The sequence below is a fragment of the Telmatherina bonti genome (assembly GCF_933228915.1).
Source record: "Telmatherina bonti genome assembly, chromosome: 22".
NCBI lineage: Eukaryota > Metazoa > Chordata > Actinopteri > Atheriniformes > Telmatherinidae > Telmatherina > Telmatherina bonti.
Window position 1 is genome coordinate 16,892,031 of NC_136631.1, and position 21,758 is coordinate 16,913,788.

At 39.5% G+C, this 21,758-nt stretch overlaps 1 protein-coding gene across 1 annotated transcript; it reads right to left on the minus strand.

Annotated features, from left to right (window-relative positions):
* Positions 1 to 1,064: 1,064 nt before the first annotated feature.
* Positions 1,065 to 20,324, minus strand: LOC306772173 (ATP-dependent RNA helicase TDRD9-like; the record flags this gene model as incomplete). The annotated part of the gene is made up of 35 exons (XM_079261587.1): positions 1,065 to 1,163; positions 1,269 to 1,341; positions 1,443 to 1,561; positions 2,912 to 3,050; positions 3,379 to 3,475; positions 3,546 to 3,655; positions 3,728 to 3,798; positions 4,188 to 4,355; positions 4,568 to 4,825; positions 4,917 to 5,006; positions 5,293 to 5,508; positions 5,645 to 5,753; positions 6,687 to 6,857; positions 6,980 to 7,080; positions 7,988 to 8,095; positions 8,238 to 8,354; positions 8,567 to 8,620; positions 13,954 to 13,998; positions 14,082 to 14,145; positions 14,274 to 14,337; positions 14,478 to 14,640; positions 14,930 to 15,061; positions 15,160 to 15,257; positions 15,346 to 15,450; positions 15,543 to 15,600; positions 15,678 to 15,762; positions 15,959 to 16,078; positions 16,193 to 16,296; positions 16,380 to 16,544; positions 16,633 to 16,713; positions 17,986 to 18,108; positions 19,028 to 19,249; positions 19,690 to 19,769; positions 19,867 to 19,940; positions 20,269 to 20,324. The coding sequence occupies 35 exons, from the start codon at positions 20,322 to 20,324 to the stop codon at positions 1,065 to 1,067; spliced, it is 3,939 nt and encodes a 1,312-aa protein (XP_079117713.1).
* Between the last annotated feature and the right edge of the window lie 1,434 nt (positions 20,325 to 21,758).

Below are 21,758 nucleotides of genomic sequence, written 5' to 3' on the forward strand. Positions count from 1 at the left end.
CGAGCCTTGGGTAAATAATATTTCATCTTTTTTGTGCGTTTTCTTAAAAATCACGCTACACGTTTGCTTTGCAGTGCTTGCCACAAATTGTACGGTTTAGCACAAAACGGCCGAATGCTCACAGACATGCTCTGCTGCCAGTATTAAATACTGCTTCATGTTTCTGAGTTAGCAGATGGGGGTTCTCTCAGTAAATGTCAATATATATAAAAATGGTCATTTCCTTTTGGTGTTTCCAAGCACAAAATAATTTACAATATGTGTCTTAGATGTGGTAATTGTAGGGTTTTGCTTCTGTATAGCCATAAGGATCAATAAACACGCTCATGTTTAGGTACTGTTGTACAACTACTATGACGACAAGAAGTATCTGGTGATATTTAGCTTGTTTGAATAACTGTCCAACTTTGTACTATGTTCAACTATACTCCGTAGTTCTTTAGACCCTGGACTCTAACTATTTGCACTTACAGTATGTATTTAATTACAAGAATAACAAAAGTAAATGTACCTTGATGTAACATCTCCTCAGTCACCTTACTGATGGGTTCACATTCATAAGATGACCTAAAGTTGTTTAAGATGAATTTCTGTATGACACATCGGCTAAGTTTGAGGTGATAACACTTTGGATGAGAGACTTGGAATGCTGAGCTATAAATATAAGCCAATGCATTCTGCCGCTAACACAACTCTCATAGTAGCATGCATGTGTGTGTGTGCTGTGTTGACAAATTTAACTTGACTCCAGGGTCACAATGAGTCTATGTTTGAAAAAGACTGACTGACAAGGCTCTTCTGTTGCAGATAACTATTTTTAATGGCTCACAGCTGAAACACTGACAATAAAGAAGACAAGTTGTATCTCAAACTTTAGCAGCTGCTGCATTCAACAGAAAACCCTTCTGGTAACCACAAACAAAGATGATTAAAGTTAACTCAAAGCTACAGACCCATTTATACTTAAATATACTTCTCTGAAAATGAGTTAAACTGAAGTCAAAGTAACTACTTCTGCTACATAAGTACCAGTTCAACACTACTGAAACAAGTAGAATGTCTTTTTAGCTGTTGAGCAGAATGATCGGATGCAGCTGAAAGAGAACACCTCTGGTTTTTCCACCTCCTGGTTCTGCGATGTCCATCCTCAGAGAAGGATCAACCTGCATATCCAAGTGATATTTTCAAACCCTCTGAGCTAAAACAGGCCAAATTGGTCATATGAAAAGTTCTCTAGATTACTGAAGATGTATGAAACTGTACCCTACCTGGTGCCACTTTCCCAGTTTCTCATAGTACAGTGGAGTAATCTCTTCCCTTGAGGGAGACCGGGTGAACAGTCTGTATGTGAGTGAAACTTGTGTTACTCATCTCAATTATGTCACCTAAAAGAGAAAAGTTGGGTTTTTTTTTACACAATTCTGTGTCTTTATGTGTACGACCTTATGAGACGGTCCTGGCAGTCTTCCTGCAGGCGAGCGATCTTGTCGGGCCCCAGATGCAGAGTGCTGCTGGGCCCTTCGCACAGCAGCTGGTTTACGGCCACTCGCAAAGCATTAATCTCAAAATCGTGAAAAGACAGAATCTAATATTTATAAGTAGAAAAGAGTGTTACTTTATCTAAAACCGTTACTCAATTATTAGTACAATTAACAAAAACGTCGAAACTGTTCATCACCAGCTCATAATGAGGTGTAACATGATATGAGGTTTACAGCTGTTACTGCAGTTTTATGGTTTTGCTGCTATTTTGGTGAAACAATAAAAAAAAAAACTGAACTAGGAAAACCAGGAGTCTGTGCTACAAAGCAGAAATAGATTCAACTTCAGCTTTTCAGTGACAGGTTTTACTTTGTTGATGAGAGATTAACTCCTGATAAAGCACCACTTTCTGGGGTGGCAACAATAACAATAATAGTAATAGTTACTGACTGTTGTTGGAAATAGTGAACTTAACATTGTTGGTATTAAGTCTTCTTAACTAATGTTGGTATTAAGTCATGTCGTTACTATTGTTTGGTATTACTCATGACCATTGTTGGTATTGTGTCGTGCATCCTTTGTATTGTAAGGTTTTGATTTGTGTTATCTAGGGGTGGGATTTAATAAGTTTTTCTTCTTCCCACTCCTTTTCGAGCTTATATATATATATTTTTTTTGGTTATGTATATGTACATCTTGGTATTGGTTTTGTTCATCTGCTCGAAATAAAGTTACTACTACTACTACTACTACTACTACTGTTGATGCTTTCCTTCCCGTTTGCCCATACATTGTTTGAGCACGTACCAAATTACATCACATGATACTAAACATTCATGTAAACATACATCTCAAAGTGTCTCAAAAACTAAAAATGACTAAACAACAATCATTTTCTGTCTCCCACCAGGATGACATAAAAATATGCTTTTTTAGTTCATTTGCAAAAGGGATTTAAAACAGCTGGGATCCATGTGACAGAAACTTTCTCATGTGCATCAAGGAAACTTGTTCACTGAATTATTTTGATCAAAGATCAAATCAAAAGTTTTTAGACTTAATAATGCAATGATACTGACATTCCTCAATCAGCATTTCCATTATTTCATTCTGTTTTCCTTACTGCCTTGGCTGCAGCGCCGTGTTATTCTATTCTATTCTATTATCACTTGGCATTGTTTTGCTGTTCAGTTTGCAATAACTAATGATTGGTCATGTGATGCCAACTTAAATGAATGTGTGTGTTTAACATGAATGCACACATTTCTAAAGATGAAGAATTTGGATTTATAACCAGTCTTATACTGTCACTAAGCAAGGTTTCCCTCGTCACAGAAGCAAAATAACCAGAAGATAAACTAGATATGCTGCACCTGACCAGAGCTTGGGTCACTGAAAACATTTGTCTTCCTGCATCGGCAGATGTTACCTCGGTGATGTCTTCAACATCAAACTTGACGTCGAACGCCAAGTCAATGTCATGCTCAGCAAGGATGGCTTCTTGTGTTTCACTGTTGAAGCCTAAGCCACAAACGGCCCCGGTGTAGCACGTCCGCTCTTCGTTACTCCTAATGGAACATAAATAAATGTGTGAAGCAACATTTTAAAGACAAAAAACAACAACAACAACAAAAAAAAAATCATGTCAATTAAAAACCTAGCTTACTCATATTACACACTAAAGTTCCCACAAGACCTGCTCAACAGTTTGACTGTAAACTTAAATCTTCATTAAAACCGGCCTTTATTTCTAATAGCAACCATGTCAGACTATCGAGTCTGGGTGGGGAAAACAGACAAGCAAGCTTGTTAAAATGACTGTATGTCAAGGAAAAATAAAAAAAGTTGCTGCACGTTAAAACAATTATGTGCAACACTGTTGTGCATCTTACGAACCGCAACTCCATTATGGGGGTGAAAAGCATTGTCACAAGTGCAGGCAGTCCAGGGATGTCTGGCATGATGGAGGTATCTCTCAACTGTATGCGTTGACCTGCAAAAAACATAACATATAAATATTGATTTAATGCAGTTTGAACGGTGACATTTTATTTATCTGGTACCTGTAGAGTTGACAGACACATGTCCGGCCACCAGCATCCTCTGATGCTTGTAATGAGGGTTTTCGTTTAGGGCCAAGAAGTTGATGCTGGTCTGATCTAGAAACACCGTCCTGCAGGAGGACACTCCATCAGCAACAGCAGGATGGTTCAACGTTATTTTGCTGTGTGAATGCAATGCTTACTTGTAGAAGGTCTTCTGGTTCAAGCTTTGGAAGTTTATTTTATGAGGACTTTTTGGTCCATGCAGACGGACCTGAAGTGTCAGAGGGAAGCAATGAAAGGCAGTCAGACAGCACAAGGATTCCTTGCATTCTCTGATTATTGTCATTCAGAGACGTGGTGACCAGACTAATATTCAGAATGAATGGGTGTGTCTCTGAATGGGCATCAAGTATGAACTGAGCCACTGAAATGGCTCCATCTTCTGGACAAAGAATCAACAACAAATTCAACTTATAGTCAAGCATCTAAACTATATCTCAGTGTTTATTGTTCTTGTTAGCAAATTTTCACATTTACAGAAGAAGTTAAACTGTATTTTTAATGGTGTTGCATTCATAAAGTTTATTGCATCTATTGCATTTCTTGAAGTTTTCTTCTCTGACTAATTCCATCAAATATTCAGCCAGTACCGTCTCTCACCTTTGTTCTGGAAAAGGACTGTGGGCTCTTGGAAAAGTATGCAAGCAGATCGTCGACAACTTTCTTGTCTTCTTTCTTGCGCTCTTTCCAGGAGCTGCTGCCAGAACTGGGTAGATATGTTCCTTTCTCTGTGTCCTTGTACAAAGACATGAGGCCTTCATGGTTTTGCTAAAAAAGAAAAAAAGGAAAAAAAAAAACCAAAATCCCTGATAGTGAGTTAGTCAAACTAAAATAAAAACCAAAAAACCAAAAACAATACACATGTATAGAATTAAAGTAATAAGACTCATAATGATTTCTTGATTCAACAATAATATGAAGGATGATTCACACTGCTTAACATATTTTGTTGGGGAAACTACGTCTGCTTTTTGTTTTACCTTAGAATCAAAGTTTTCTTCTGCCTTCACAGCATGTCCCTCCTCCACTAATATGTCCAGCACACTGACAGTTGCTGACTCTGTGCTCATGAGCAGCTCCACTCGCATGACACCATAGAGGATGGAGTACAGAGACACCATCAGTAACTGATCCTTCACCAGTGTGACAAAGCGGTTGCGGGCACGGCTGCTCCACTGATTCCCCAAGATGATCGACTGGGCTGAAGGACGCAGGAAAGCGATTTGGAACTCCTGAGCCTGAAGTCACAAGTAGACCTTTGTGTGTTGCCATGTCTTAAAAGTTAAAATGCACATTTCTGACAGATCGCGTGAACAATCGTATTGCTACCTGGAAAGGCTGAGACAGCAGGTCGGATGGTAGCTCTCTCAAGGAGCTGCTGGGAACAACAGCTCTATTGCCAAAGTCTAAAAAGAAGACCTGTAATGACATGAACCATACGAAGGTCAAACGCAGTACAATGTTAGCCCGTGCAACTTAGTGACAATTGGATGGGTTGCAATGTTTGGTGCCGAACTGCAGACAAAAAGTAAATCAAACGCAATTATAGTCTTAGAACCTTTATACTGATGCATTATCTGCACTGAAAACAAGTACAAGTAAAAGCATTGAGAGTGTGCTGAAAATCAGTAGGGAAGTGAAGATGAGCGAAATCAAAATGGATACATCAAACCCAAGAGCACTGTAGTGTTCAAGTAATAGTCACCTCCACTGAATTCCCACGCAAGTGCATGATCTTGGCTCGGTAGTACAAGTTCTGCTCAGTGGCCTCTGAGTATGGTGCCAGACACAACAGGTTTGGGTAGAGTGACACAGTTACAGGACACAGTGTACGCATGTTAATCTCGGCTGTAAGATGGCGCTGCTTTTTCAAGCTGACTTCATCTGTTGGGAAACCCCAGAAGTGACCAACCTCCATCACCTATATCAGAGTTAAAATAAATAAATAAAATCCCATTTTCGCGAAATAGTCAGATGTCAGAAATATCAATTGTTGCTTTTTATCATTTCTTTAAATGAGGTAAGTTCTGTCAAACCAATCAATAAAGCAAACTGACCTCTGTGATGTTCACAACAAACAAGCGATTGGGAGGCAACTTGTTTGGGTCAATGCTGCCTAACACTTCCACCGGGCAGACAGACTGGCTTTGGATGTCAGCATTCAGCCTGCCAAAAAGGCAGAAAACACTAAGGCTGGATACACTCAGAGCCTACATACACAGTATACATATATGTATGTATATATATATATATATATATATATATATATATATATATATATATGTATACTGTGTATGTAGGTAAATGACCATATATAAAAAATTTGCAATGAAAAGTTTTAGTTAGCCAAAAATAAAATTATACTAAAATATTCACCAATTATTCGTCATCAAGGTAACTTGCTCAATTAATGGTGACACTGATTTGACGTCATACCACCCAATCCTGGCACACACAGACCTGACCTTTATTGTTACAGTGAACACTTTAACACTTTTTCTGCTATAACATTTTAGAATGAGTAAAACTAGATTAATATTAACAAGATGTTACAATTATGTCAGATTTTAAAACAGATAAAAATAAATCTTTATAAATATGTGCTCATTAATATGTAGTTCGAGTGTGGAATGAAACAACTGAACTAAATAATCTTATTAAAATGCATTTTTAGTTATTAAAACATGCCAACAGTCTAATGTTTGATGCAGGCAGATATATCACTTAGTAACGAGCAACAACAGTCAGTCAGTTAATGCACCATTTCATGTCATCCCAACTTCCAGAGGGAGATGGGAGGAAACTGGTACTATGTCTGCCTAATACCTCCTCTCTGTGAGTCCAGTGAATGCTGGCAAGAGTCATGCAGAGTGCTAAGATGTCACATTAAATCAAGCGTCACTGCAGGGAACTGACCACGGCAGGACTTTAGAGGTTTATTTTTCCAAAAACACACACGGCAAAATATTCATTGATAAAATGATCCTTTTTCAGCTCCATGTTAAACTAATTTATGGATTTAATTCATACATGAATCGATTTAATTCAAATATCAGAGTAACTACACCTGGCACTTTGAGTATGTGAACCGAGCCGTACCGTGCATATTTCAAATGGGTTTTGAGTCCTCTTCCAGCACTGGCTTCGATTTGTTCAATGGGATAGACTGAGAGCTCCATTTGTGAGCTTTGCTGGGCCAAGCGGAGAGCAAGCTGTACTTCTGGTAAAACCCCTGAGTCCTGGGATGTCCTGGAGAACTCCACGTAGGCTCTGAGTGAGTCCACAAAGCAACACAAAAAGATAAGACAAAAAAGCAATCTAAATGTTCATAACAGGAAAAAAAAAAAAAAAAAGGGTGAGGATGCCCACGTTGCCACAATGCCCCATGTTACCTGGAGCTCTCAAAGAAAATGGTTTTGACTTGACCACAGAGGCGGAACAGAGACTGTAGCTGTTTGTAATACAGGAAACTGTATGGGGGGAGGTTCCTCACCTGAAAACAACAAAACATTAAGAGGGTTTCATTACAATTTATCCCAACCCAATATGTATCAAAGCTAAAACTATAATTCTGCATGGTTCTGTGTAAACACAAAGTTATGTTAGCTCCCTTAGTTGTTACACTGTTTATATATCATGTACTTTGACATGAAAAGCTAGTGCATGATTGAAGCTAGCTGGGGCTAACATTGGCTAGCAACCACTTCCTGGACTCAGCAAGCAGCCATTAGTGTTCAGACCAATCTGAAGCTAGGACCCAGTCAAGGCAACAATTGTCAGGTGCCTGCACATTCGACATGGGGAGCACGCACTAACCTGGACATCCCCATCTAACATATTCTACAGCTCATGCTAGCTTCTTGCTTCCTCCATTCCTGACCATACACATTCAAAAGCCATTTCGTCCTATTAATAATCTGGAGGTTGTTTCATTTCATGCAAAACATTCTGCTTTTGAAATAGTCTCACGCTCTAACTGATATGTACGACAAAAAACTTGAAAACTAAGATGTGATTGTGGCCAAATATCTGTTTTTTTTTTAAACAATTATTTGCTTGGAGTGATTAAGGACAACTCAGACTTCAGATAAGCAGAAAACATAAAAAAAGAATACATGCCATGGACCATTTAACATCCATCTATGGGTCAACATTCTAGAGGCAGTACTGGGGGTACTAACATTGTTGGGGTAGTACTAGGGGTAGTACATTGTAGAGGTAATATTTAACACGGTACAGGTGAACATGCAAATATAGTTCCATTCACAAAAAATAACCAGACTAAATTTTGAATGATATATATTTTTTAAGAATCAATTGGTAAAACCATGTGTTCTGCCTGTTTAAAAGATTCAGTTCTGTTTCCTAGAAATATTTTTCCAAAAACTACTGTTAATTACCTCCACAGTTGTTCGTGGGTTGAAGCCACACAGCCCTTTTGATGCGAGGAAGTCGTCTATTTCCCCCTGGACAAAGTAGTTCGGGTAGTAGGCACCAGCAATCACCACCTATAACATAGGATCATTTTTTGATCAAAGGATTTTTATGGGAACACATTAGCAAAATTATTCATTCTAAGAACCGAGCAGAGGAGCACACACTGTGACATATGGGACCTGAGAAACCACTCACTGTTCAGCAACAACAAACCTGAAGAATGAACTTCTGCCTGTGTGTGCTGGTGTAGTCAACAAACTGAGTGTCCTCTGCAACATGCATGTTGAATTTAGACACGCGCTTCTTTAGGTCCTCATAAAGCTCTGCAACCTGGAATTAAAAATGTAAAGTCAGATTTATGCGATGTTCAAACTGCATGTATGCACTTGAAAAACAATTAAGCCAAAAAGGCCGCTTTAACACAATCTTATGTAAATATGTTCACAAGTTTGATAATAAGCTATAAATAACCAACCTCTAAATATGACAGCCACTTCAATACAGTGAAACTTGTGTGACAAAACACTGCATCATTTCTGTACCTCTCTGATCCTCTTGATCTGAATGAAGTTCTCTTTTCCCCAGTCCAGCTCATCCTGAGAGAAAATAGAAATGACAAGAAACTTGACATTTGGCAGAAAGTTGAAAGGAACAGAATTATTTTTATGTGTGTAAACTAAGGGTGAGATTTATTGTGTTCATTACATTAATCTTTTTTTCTTTTTACTCTCAATTTCTAGATCACACACAATGTCAATGCACACCTGCAATGACAAGTCTGATGAGGAATGAGCTGCCTTTGCTACTTCAGCATGTCACCAATTTGGATATATTTTAGTCTGGAAACATTAAAAACAAGAGTTCAACTTGAAATTTATGCACAACAAAAGTTTCCAGGTCTCCATTGTAAAACGTTATAGAACTAAGAAGGGAAGAGAATATGGTGCCCAATTGAAACGCCTGAAGCTTTCCAGCAGACAAGGTGGAAACTGAAGAGATTAACCCACAGAAAAGTAACTTCTCGTCAATCAATCTCTATCTGACAAAAAAGTTCTGGAAAAGTCTAGTCGCTAAAAGGCTGTAATCCTACATGAGAATGCGACTCATAAAACAAGGAGAAGGAAAACATGGTAATCTCCAGCTTGGGTTGTTCCGCTTACATGTTGCAGCTTGTTGATCATGACAGGCTAAATCACAGCACAGCATTAGCCATGATTTTGCAAATGTGCATAAATTTGTAGGATCTTCAAATTGAAATTAAGTTCTTCTAAAAAAATATATGAAGACGTTCCAGCCAGATTAAACAATCTTCAGCAGAAATGAGCCATCTGAGCAGAAACTGCAGACCACAATCTGTTTGCAGATAATTTAGATACATCCTCCTTCCCTTTTAACACATTCCGGATAGGGCTGGGTGATATATCGAATATACTCGAGATATCGTGGCCAGTCCCCCTGTGGGATATAGAAAATGTCTATATTCGTCATATTCGAGTAGCCTGTTACGCAGTTGTTTTTAGCTGTGGGGGGGATTTTCTCCCTCCTCCTCGACTCTCTGCACCGCTTTGCACAGAGTTAAAGTAAGCGCACCTAGTTACGTACATAACGTGAGCTACGTGCTACATCATGAGAGGCAACGTGTAGCAGCTTTTCTAGCAGAGAACTCCGGTAGCAGTAGCAGCACGAGTTACAAAAAATGGAGGAGGAAGAATTTGTTCTGAAGAAAAATAATACAGGATTCAACATCTGGCAGTGGTTTGGATACCAGAGAGAGGATGTTGACCAAACAACTGTCATCTGCAAAGTATGTTGGAAAAGTTTCGCAACAAAAGGTAGTACCACAAATTTAAAATTACATGTTTCTGCCGCTGCTTTAACTGTTCAATGAATATGGTTTTGATCAATTTGCTTAGTTACAATTTCATCCTTTTGGCATGAATGTTTAAAATCAGCATATCTTAATGCATTATGAACAATTACGTTTTAATGTAGACACAAAATCATCTTACTGATTACATGCCATAAAAATATTGGGATATTACTAAAAGGTCATATCGCCCAGCCCTAATTCCGGACCTTAAATATAAAAAAAGAATTGGTTGTTCCTGCTGGATTACAACAGCTTTTCTTTCATTTTAAAATACTATAGACATTGTGTTTTGATTTATTTTCGGAGGTTTTTCTCATAAATAATTCTGAAAGGGGGATTGGTATGTTTCTACAAATCTGTAAAGAACTAAATAACCCGGAAGAATGATCAAAATTAGAGGTTGGGCTTTAACATAAATACAATAAGTGACTACAAAAGATTTACGTGTTAAAAAGACTAATGTGTTTAATCACAAATTGCATTCAACAACACAAAATGTTGGTCAGTGCATGATTTTCTCGTTCACCGATTACGCTGATGCACCGTCCAAGCTCGGCTAACAACTTAGCTACTTTACAACTATAATTAGCGAGTCTTCAGACCCATCCAGCGATTTTTTTCTGGTGTTATTGAATAGTTGTGTAGACTAACACAAAAGCATGCAGAGTTCACTCTTCTCAATGGCCATGGTTACATGATGTTTTTTAATTTGGAATTGATCATTTGGAATTAAATAATTCGGAACTAACATATTGCTGAAGGAGTCCTATCGGGCCTTCTTGGCCTGTGGGACTCTGGAGGCAGCTGATGGGTACCGACAGGCTAAGCGGCATGCGACTTCAGCTGTCACCAAGGCAAAAACTCAGGCATAGGAGGAGTTCAGCGAGGCATTGGAGAAAGACTTGCAAATGGCTTCGAGGTGATTCTGGTCCACCATCCGCCGACTCAGGAGGGGGAAGCAGTGCTCTGTCAATACTGTGTACAGTTGAGATGGGGAGCTGCTGACCTTAACTCAGGTGTTGTGAGTCGGTGGAAGGACTACTTTGAAGACCTCCTGAGATTGGCCTGGAGTTACTTAAGGATGCTCTGGCTGACAGAAAACTGTAGCATCGCGTGGACATCGGGTTAGTGCCTCTGGACTGGCAGACTAGGGTGGTGGTCCCCCTATTTAAGAAGGGGGACTGGAGGGTGTGTTCCAATTACAGAGGAATCACACTACTCTACCTCCTGGTAAGGTCTATTCAGGGGTCCTGAAGAGCAGGGTCTGTCGGGTAGTCGAATCTTGGATTGAGGAGGAGCAGTGTGGTTTTTGTCCTTGTCACAGAACAGTGGACCAGCTCTATACCCTCTTTGGGGTCCTGGAGGGGACATGGGAGTTTGCCCAACCAGTCTACATGTGCTTTGTGGACTTGGAGAAGGCTTTTGACCAGGGCTCCTGTGGGGGGTACTCCGGGAGTATGAGGTACCGGACCCCGTTGTATGAGCTGTTTGGTCCCTGGACGACATTGGTCCGCAGTGCCGGCAGTAAGTCGGATTCGTTTCCAGTGAGGGTTGGACTCCGCCAAGGCTGCCCTTTATCACCAATTCTGTTCATAACTAATATGGACAGAATTTCTAGGCGCAGTCGAGGTGTTGAGAGGATCCGGTTAGGTGGCCTCAGGATTGGGTCTCTGGTTTTTTGCTTCAGTTCTCGCTTGAGCGATTTTGCAGCAGAGTGTGAAGCGGCTGAGATGAGGATCGGCACCTCCAAATCTGAGACCATGGTCCTCATGCGGAATAGGGTGGATTGCCCTCTCCGGGTCGGGAGTCAGGTCCCGCCTCAAGTGGAGGAGTTTAAATATCTTGGGGTCTTGTTCACGAGTGAGGGAAGGATGGAGCGTGACACTGACAGGCGGATCGGTGCGGCGTTTGCAGTAATGCGAGGTGGTATGTCGAGGTGAAGAAGGAACGGACCCAGAAGGCAAAGCTCTCATTTTACCATTCGATCTATGTTCCTACCTTCGCCTATAGTCAAGCTGTGGCTCATGACCGAAAGAACAAGATCTCGTATACAGGCGGCTGAAATTAGTTTCCTCCGCAGGGTGGCCAGGCTTTTTCTTATAGATAGGGTGAGAAGCTCAGTCATCCAGGAGGGGTTCAGAGCAGAGCCAATGCTCCTCCACATCGAGAGGAACCAGTTGAGGTGGCTCAGGCATCTAGTCAGGATGCCTCTTGGACGCCTCCCTAGTGATGTGTTCCAGGCACGTCCCTCCAGGAGGAGACCCCAGGGGACACCCAGGACACGCTGGAGGGATTATATCTCTCGGCTGGCCTTGAAACGCCTTGGGATCCCCCCCGCAAAGTTGGCTGGGGAGAGTGAAGTCTGGGCTTCCCTGCTTAGGCTGCTGCCCCCGCGACCTGATCCCAGATAAGCGGTAAAAGACTGATGGATTAACGTATTTTCCTACAAGTTTACATGAGAATAATAATTCAGAATGGAGGCTTACATCAAACACGTCATGACTTAATTCCTCTTTAGAGCGGTGAGTTGGGAAGGGCTCTGATTAGACAGAGGGTGCATGACGTATGCCGGAAATAAAGTTCACTCCCTGCTTCTACTCTTTTCAGTCGTAACTTGTAAAAACTACATAATGGGTACCAGTTTTGCTGTGATTTTTATTAGAATTTTCAAGTACCAGCTCAACATGAGCGTAATACTTCACTTTTTGCAGCCAGTGAGAAGGAGATAAAAGGTAGACCACCAAACACGGGAAGCAAAACAACGCGCGTCATCGGGACAGGACAAGGTAACAAGCATGCGCAGAACAACTGGAATTAACTTCAAGCAGAATTAAGGTTTACATGACAGAGGAATGAAATAGTTCAAAATTAAAGTGCAAATAAACCAGCCACTTACGTCGTAATTAAGTTTAATTCCAAATAGAAATTTGCATTAGAAATAAGTGTCTAAATGGTCGTTTTTCATCAGTTTAAAGCGGAATTAACTTTTATTAGGGAGTTTTATTAGGAATTAAAACTCCCATGGAAACATAGCAAATGAGAGGGTGCTGCCACAGGCCCCCCACCCTTCCAAAAGCATTAACGGGTGTAGACAAAGCAGAAGATGATTGCCTTGGCTCCATGACCAAACTCAAGATGAAATCGGCAAAGTTGCTACCGGCTGATCCCACCCGGGCTTACTGTCAGATGTTAATGCCTATTAATGAAGTGTGAGGGTGAAAACAGTTAAAGAGTATAACGTACTGTTACTTGTTGTGGATACCTAAAATGGTACTTGACCTTTAGTTCTCTATCATTTACCCAAGGCTACTTTTTTCTTTTTCTACTGCTTTGAATTAAAATGCAGTTTAAATACCTTTTTCTAGACATTACTTAGAGCTTCAGTTTACAAAACTGTATTATTTCATTCATCCACTACAATCCATATAAATTAAATAATGTTACTGTTGTTTCCATCTTAAAGTGGTACTACTGAACTTTTGGAGGTTTTTGTACTTTGATGCATCCCAGTAAATTCCACATATTTCCTTCAATGTCTCTTCTCTGACCTTTTTCCAGCCAGTCAAAGTCCATCTGATGTTGACTCCTGTTGTCACTTACTTTCTTTTCCTCCATTCCTCAGATAGTGTTCTATTGTGTTTATTTACTGAATCAGTCATGGGTGGATAGTCTGTCTTTCAATTGTCTTGTCTTCCAAATAAAAGAGTTTTGCCAACTGTTTTTTGTTAACCACCAAATTATTAATTAGATAATAATGTTGTAAAAAATAAATAAATAAAAATATGTAAGTGCTAAGAACAGGTTTGCTTTTGCAGTGTATTTTATGCTAATCTCCCCATTTTTAGCTAGAAGCCCGAGGGCTGCTCGGAGCAATCTTTTTTATAAAGACATGCCTCCTTATCGTTCTGTTTTTTCTGTCCACTCATATTACAGAAAAAACTAAATCTGATACATGGATTTTTATTCGTCAATTCTTCTTTTAAAAAATCTTTTAAGGGTGTCTGAAACTAAATGTGTGTAATTTATTAATGTAAAACAATATTTCCTTCCTGTTTTTACCTTTGGTTGTCTCAGTTGTCCTTTCTGTTTGGATGAGTACCATGCCTAACAGAAAGAAATGAGAGGGGATGGTTTTAAAACCAAAAAACACACTGGGATACCAGAAATAGTTTCTGACTTAGCATCACCTTGAATGCATTGACCAAAGCTATAGAATCACTTTGTGTGTCACGAGCAAAAGCCAGCTTGCTTCTGAAATAATATCATAAACAGTATAGAATCAGTAGAGCCTATGGTAGAGACATTTTAATCACTACACACAGTACAGAGGCACACATTGTAAGTTTATGTATTTGGTGCACCTTCTGGATGTGACTCACCTGTGCCCTGCAAGCTGCTGCATGGATGGAATGGCAAAGAAGCTCTTTAGTGACTGTGAAGCAGCTGAGGAGAGAAAGTGTATCGCAAAGAGACCTTACAGAACATATTTAATAACTATATTTCAACTGTACTGTCTTTATAAATATAAACAAGTGAGCAAGAAGTGCAGAGGATCCAGTTCTACAACATAATGACAGACTTACCTATTATAAGACATTCATCTAGGCAGCCAAACACGTGGCCCAGGACAATCAGTTTCCCCAGATACACATCCACAGGCAAGTGGGCCAGCACTGTGCCCAGGAATGTCAGCTCGCCATCATCGTTCTGTCCTCTGCCGTCATTTCTAACAGACAGAGCACCCAACTAAATAATAATAAACACAGAGCTATAGTCAGTACATCAAGCTCTATACTTAGGTACTAGCTTCTGTATTATCAATTTAAACAACAGACATAAAAACTATATATAGAGATGTTGATTATGTCTTACATAATGTTATTTTATTATTCACCCAGAGAGCCAGACTATGCCAACACTGACTATGGTAACACTCTGCAACAATATCATCAACACAGCCACTTATCCAGCTACACCTGATGGACAATTATGACTCTGTCCAAAAAGAAACATCAATCGGGACTAATTTACTGGCCTCTTTGAGTTGAAGCACAGTCCTAACGATGTCACTGATGTTGGGAGGTGAGAGTGCTGTGGAGAGGATAGAGCGGGGATCTCCCATGTCGAGTAGCTTCACCTTCAGCATTATTGTGGACAGAGGAGCAAGCTAAGGAGACAGAATAACAGCTCGGACTTGAGTGTTAAAGGCAGGTTTTGAAAAACATTAAAAGCCTACAAAGATATTCATCATCAGGACTTCCTTACCAGCATTTCAGGAATCATGTAGTCTGGGATCTCATTCCTCCAGAATTCTTTGGTCACAAGACGGTAACAGTATCCCTTGGATACTCGACCTGCCCTACCTGACAGGAAATATATGAAGTGTGAAAGGACAGGAGGGAAAAGATTTTTACATGTTGCAGTTTAAAGTTCTTGTTGCAGTCATTCCACCTCTGCGCTGGTTGCAGTTGGTTTTGGACGCCCAGGACAGATGCAGAGACTGATAATTAGTGTCTGGATCACAGACCAAGTGACGAACCAAACAGAAGTCGATCACTGTGAAAGAAGGGGGAAAAGCACCAACACAAATAAAGATTTTTACAAAAGAACACCTTATTAAACAGTAAGTATGTGACGAAAAGTCTCACCATATTTGACATCTGGAACTGTCACTGAACTCTCTGCAATGTTTGTGGAGAGGATCACCTGTGATGGCAAGGCAATCATCAGTGATGTGGGGAATTGACTACACAAGTCAGAATATGCATGCCGTCCTTATTTACCTTCCTGTAACCAGGAACAGGAGGCAAGAACACACCATTCTGCTCCTCCAAAGTTACTGATGAGTGAAGAGGATAAACTTGCAATCTGAATCACAGAGGCAGAATCATTGTTGAGCTAAATGTCAATATTGTAGTCTATTAAATATGACACGATACCAACAAGATTTTTTTTTTTTTAAAGGTGTCCACCTCTTAACACTCTATGTAACAATGTGCTTTTTCCTGTTAAAATAAGAGTTAGATGTTGCCAATATCTAACAAAGATAAATTCAGCAGCTCACCGTGTGTGAACCAGCTTGGCCAAGGCGTCCTGCATGTAGCCTATCTCGTATATACCAGGAAGGAAAACCAAAACACTGCCTCGTTCTGAAAAAGCCATCCCACGCTCTGTCTCTGCCTTGCTACTCGAAGACACATGTAAACATATGTAAACCAACAGTTGACACTTCTGTGTTTACTTATCTGCAGGTTTAAGTGAACAATAGTGTGAGGATGCATAAATGTGTTAGCCTCACCTTGAACCCTTGCCCTCAATCTCGTCAAATCTCTGGATGAGACTAGTGGCAAGACTGTACATCTCAGAAGGAATGTAAGGATCATCTGGATGTGGCGAGTCAATCTGGTAAAGAAACACATTTTACACAATACCTGTTGGGCTTCAAAGCTAAGAAAACCAGCAATGATCACTGTTTCATTTCTTACCCTGTATGGAAGCAGGTTGTGAAGGTCATCCAAGTAAAACTCCTCAATGGCATATGGTGCCCCCTCCACTTCAAACACATAAGCAGGTTGCATTTTACCACGTATGGGAGTGCCAAAATACTCCGCAAACTGTCTGCAGTTGATGGTTGCCGACATGAGGATTATCTGGCAAAAAAATCGAGTTCTGATAAATAACAGTACAAGTGAAGCACAAAGAAGACAAAGAACAGGTCCTCTTTGATGGAGCAATTACCTTGACATAACGAGAGTTGGAATGAAGCAGTTTTCTCAAAACCAACAGTAGAAAGTCCATTTCTTCTGTGCGCTCATGAACCTGGGTGAAGGCAAAGTTGTTAAAAGGCTGCATTTGGCATAGTTACAGTTTGCATCCATCTTTTTCTGTTTTTTTCTTCTTTTGTGTTTCTTTTTCTCTTTTTTTTTGTGGCAAGAATATTTATTGCTGTGACAGTGACGCATCATAAAAATGCAGAATAATTTTAAACTTGTTTAACAAACCTTCATGGTTTAATGTATCCATTATGTTGGCATGGTTGCCAGCCAATACATCCATCAGAGTGGTGCAGAGCTCAGTGTTTCAAAGTCAGTTTCAGACAATAACAAATGTGGCAGGGACGGAGGAGATCATGACAATAATCATAATCAGAAAGCAGCATAAAAACAGGCAGGGCAGGAGACAGCAGTGTTCTGTGTGGCCATTAAATACATCACAGCTCCTTCTGCTTTGGTCTTTATGCAAGTTACTGATATTGCTCAACATTGCCCCCACGGTTTCTGGTGGTACTTCTGTTTGCTCCGCCAGGGGTGCATATGCAGGCCCCCCCCCGATAACAGACCAAATTAAGGGACCCAGAAGACGATGAATTGCATCATATCCGTCTTTAGCATCTAGCATAAATGGCCTTTCAATGACAATTCTCTAAGCTAACATGTGCTGAAAGTGGTCCCTATATGAGTACAGAGAGCCCAGAGAAAAAGCAGCGCACCTCATGTTTTCTTTCATGGGCTTCACCTCACACAGCGTAGCACCTGAAAGCATAGCTGTGTCCACCTATCGCAAGCTGAATGGAAAAAACCTCCATGTGTACAAGATCACATTGACACTAAACGCTATTGGTAAGCATTGTGTTTTTTCTTTTAAAAAAAACGGTCCAAGCATCTTGTGAACTGTGTAATCAACACTATTGTGGGTGGAAACAGTTTTTGACAGTGCAGTAGGATGAAATACTCCAAGAACCATGCAAAAATGTTCTGACAAGGAAAAAACAGAACAATGAACAAACTAAAAACTTTCATCCCAACGTGTGGACACACGCTTGAGACTTATTGAGCACCTGCAGCAGCAAAAGATATTGTCTTAACCAGAGCTGAAAGACACACAAAACTATCAAAAAAACATTTGACAAACTTGAATTAAATCTGTATCTTTCACACACAATCAGATGCTGTTTGATTATATGAGGATTTACAATATCCAAACATGTCAGATAAAATAGATCTGATCAAACAACATATCTTTACAATTTCCATCCCGAGCAAACAGGTAACAGAGAAAACGTAGGTGTGAACGTAGGTCATGTTTATGTACCTCGTCTACAAAAATGTGGGAGTATTCTGTGAGGCACTTGGCTGAAACCAGTTTTTGCAGAAGCACTCCTGTAGTCATGTAGATTAGACGGGTGTGCTCAGTAGCCATCTTCTCCAGCCCAACCTGTAATACAAATGGCTAGATTTGCATCCATCCTCTGTAATACACGCATGTACATAAAAATCTCAGCTCTGCAGTAGTTTAAAGACTTAACTTTTCTCCATTGCTTTAAAAAAAATGCCAACGAAAATATTTATGTTTAATATTTGGAAAAGATATTAATTATTTGAGCTTTTTTTGTACCTGACTCGAGTAAAATATGTTCAAGTTTGCCAACTGAATGATAAGTACAACATGTCTTGCATTCACTGATCGAAGGGAGAAAAAAAATATATATATTATATGACAAAGACCTCCATAAATGTTCCTGAAGTATGAAAATTAGGATAAAATGTGAAGGTTATGTTGCATAACCTCAGAATGGCATATCCTAACACTGCTTGTTTATCATTTCTCCTACTGTCAGTGACATCATCTTCAACTCCAGAAGTCTGCGCTAAGCAGAGGAGACTACAGTTATTATTAGACACACTGCTTCAGAGCTCTGCACAACACAGCAAGTCATCCTAGCAACAAAGCACTCAATAACTTGTTAACAAACACAAGCAAATACCTACTAATAAAAAATAAATATATAGCTGACAATCACACAAATAATTATCATTAACTATTTAAATACCTTTTTCTGTTTGTTTTATTCAATCATCATCATGGTATTCTGGTAAAGGCTTATCAAAATTCAGAGAGTGCAGTAGTTATGTCATCTAAAGTTATGTTGCCATAAACACAAAAAAGGGAGGTTCAATTGGTGGAAAATAAAATGAAAACTGTGATGGTTATATGCCATTTCTTTTTAATGTCCTCCAGCTATTTTAAGATAGTGAGTGGAGGTAGTTTGAGCTGATTGAGGTAAACTTACAAAATTAGATGGGAAGATTTCCATATACATGTTTAAGAAATTCCCACTAAATAATGCACAAACCTGATATCCAACCAGACTACCCAGGGTGCACTTTCGCTGTGTAGCAACCCAACGAGCAATACTGGTAGCTCCAATTTTGCGTGGCTGGGTGACCACAATGTTGCATGCGCCATTTTTCTCAATGTAATGGTCCAGGATGTATTGTGGCACCTGGGTAGTCTTGCCACTGCCTGTGGCTCCTCGAATGATCACAACTGAGTTGTTTTCTATAAGGGAAATCAGCTGTAGGCAAACAAAAACACAAGCACAACTACAACACGTGCACAATAAAAAGTGGACACTGCATAATATTACTGGAATAAAATATAATTTAAAAAAACAATAAGGTATGAAACTGTAGACCAGATGGATGTGCTAACCTGATTTATGATAATTAAATGACATATTTTAATCTGAATTAAGAAAGTGGCAGCATGAGCTGAAATAATTCACCTTCTATTAGTCAGCACACAGCTGTTAGATTTGAAGTTAGCTGCTACATAAAAATAGCTTTATGCTCTACTTGAGCAAACATTGTAAGTGCTCTTCAGTCCTGAGGACATGATGACAATTTTAGTGAAACTACAAAGACCAAAAGAAGACTTTCAGGAGAATGACAGCATCCTAGAAAAGCATTAGTCTCTGTGTCTGTTTGGAAGCTGTATAAGGACAGTATATCTTACCTGCTGCCTGTTCTTGGTTATGGGCAAACTTGGGTACTCATAGCTAGTGAGTAAAGTAGGATGAGGAGGAGGAGCAGGACCTAAGTATTCAGAAAATTCATTAAAAAACAAACTTTTTAACGAGTGAGAAAAGTCAATGTGATTTAGATTAAACAAGAAAAAAATGCAGATGCATACGTCTTGCAGGTTCTGTTTGTTGGAACCTTCCACGGTCAGGCTTCAGGTTGTCCTCATCAGGACTCTTTGCTGAACTGCAACAAAATTAAAAGTAATTTCAATCACACGAATTTAAAAGATAGATATATTGACATGTGCAACATGTGCTCTTCTTCTAGCACAGTGGTTCCCGAACTTTCTCTACAGGGTCCTCTTTCATCAACAGCAATCATGTCAATTTAATCAGCAAGTTTTCAAGGCCCATTTATATACACCTGTGATACAATGTGGCAAGAAAGGAAATCTGCTTTTAAAAGGACAAAATAAAGGACTAGCACGCAAAGCTGAATGCCGCTGGATTTAAATACTGTCGCTATCAGCGGATGAAACTTTCCTCTTCTTCCTGAAACTTTACCATCATACTGTGCCTCATGTGGACATTCTGTGGAGCCAGCTTTAGAAGCAGACCACTGACTCATGCCGTCGTTCAGACAACATACAACATATTAATCATTAGGCTGTTTTGGTTAATATTTCTGATATTAATCTTCTGTGTAGCTACAGCGGTGAGATACAAGCTAAATGTGTGGTGTTGGTCTTTTGTGTTTTTGTTATTAATGGTGTATTATTCAGTAATGTGGGCAACACACCTAAAAAATAGGCCCTGTATAATATAATGTACTTTTATAGAAGTACTATTTAATTCACACTGTCCCTTAAATTAGATGAACACATAATATACACTCTATACAAATAGATCAAATAGTTAGTTTTCATACATTAATATAATTATTATTAATATAAATATAAATATAATCATTATTTTTCTTATTAGATTATAAGTACATATTGTAAAGCTTGTATCCATTTCCATGCTTATTTAAATGGCTGGTTTAATGTTTTATGTTCTTTCACCAAGCATCTGATCAGTGCTGCACTGCCACAAGCAGACAGATTCCAAGGGAATACATTCCTGATTTTAACCAGCATTGTTAAGAAATTTGCTTCTCTTAAGAATAGAAAAGCAAATTTGATGTACAAAAAGTAAAACATATATCATAATGTTCTTGCTATGTTCATAAATGTAAATACATTTATGTGATAAGGTTCGGTGATTGGTTACCTTCTACTGGTTAACAAGGGCATGTACAAATACATCAGGTGGGTGGAAAACGTTATTTCGAACGATGGCTGGTGAGTTTACCAAAGAGAGACATCCTGCTGCATTCGTTGCTGTGGGTTGCTGATTTCCACTTTGTTTTCAGGGTCTGATTCAGGTTCGACCATGTAGGGCTGTATGATATGTGTTGACATTGTATTTTGTTTTTTTATTGAGTTCATATTAGCCTAATCCTTCTGTTTATGAGATGTTACAATGACGACGAAAGCAGTTGCGGTGCGCGCTCCCGATGTAGTGCAGTGGCGGGAGGAGGGGCTTAATGTGGAAGAGTCTCAATCCACTCGTTTTGCCCACAGGCTGATCTGACAACCTACCTCTGAAGTAAATGAAGCGATTTGTGACAAAAACTCGATCAATCCCAGCCCTTCTGGTCTCAGAAATAAAAAATAAATTAGCCTGAAATGCACATAATAGTTCCACTTTAAGCAAAACTGGAGTCTCAAAGAAGGAGTCCTGTAAATCGGTTCCCATGAAGAAATGGTCTAGAGCCACAGAACCAGTGCAACTCTTAAACTTATCATTGCTTCTCCACAGTCGTGTTCAGTGCTGCTTCAACTAGCTGCTGTTCTCCTTGAATCTGTCTGCTTGTAGAAGTGTAGAACTAATCGGATACTTGGTGAAGGGGAACCTGTCTTTTGCACGACGCAAGATGGTGTCATCAACCTAAAACATAAATGCAGCAATTTAAATCAATATGGAGATGGATACATGCTTGCCTTACTATATATATATA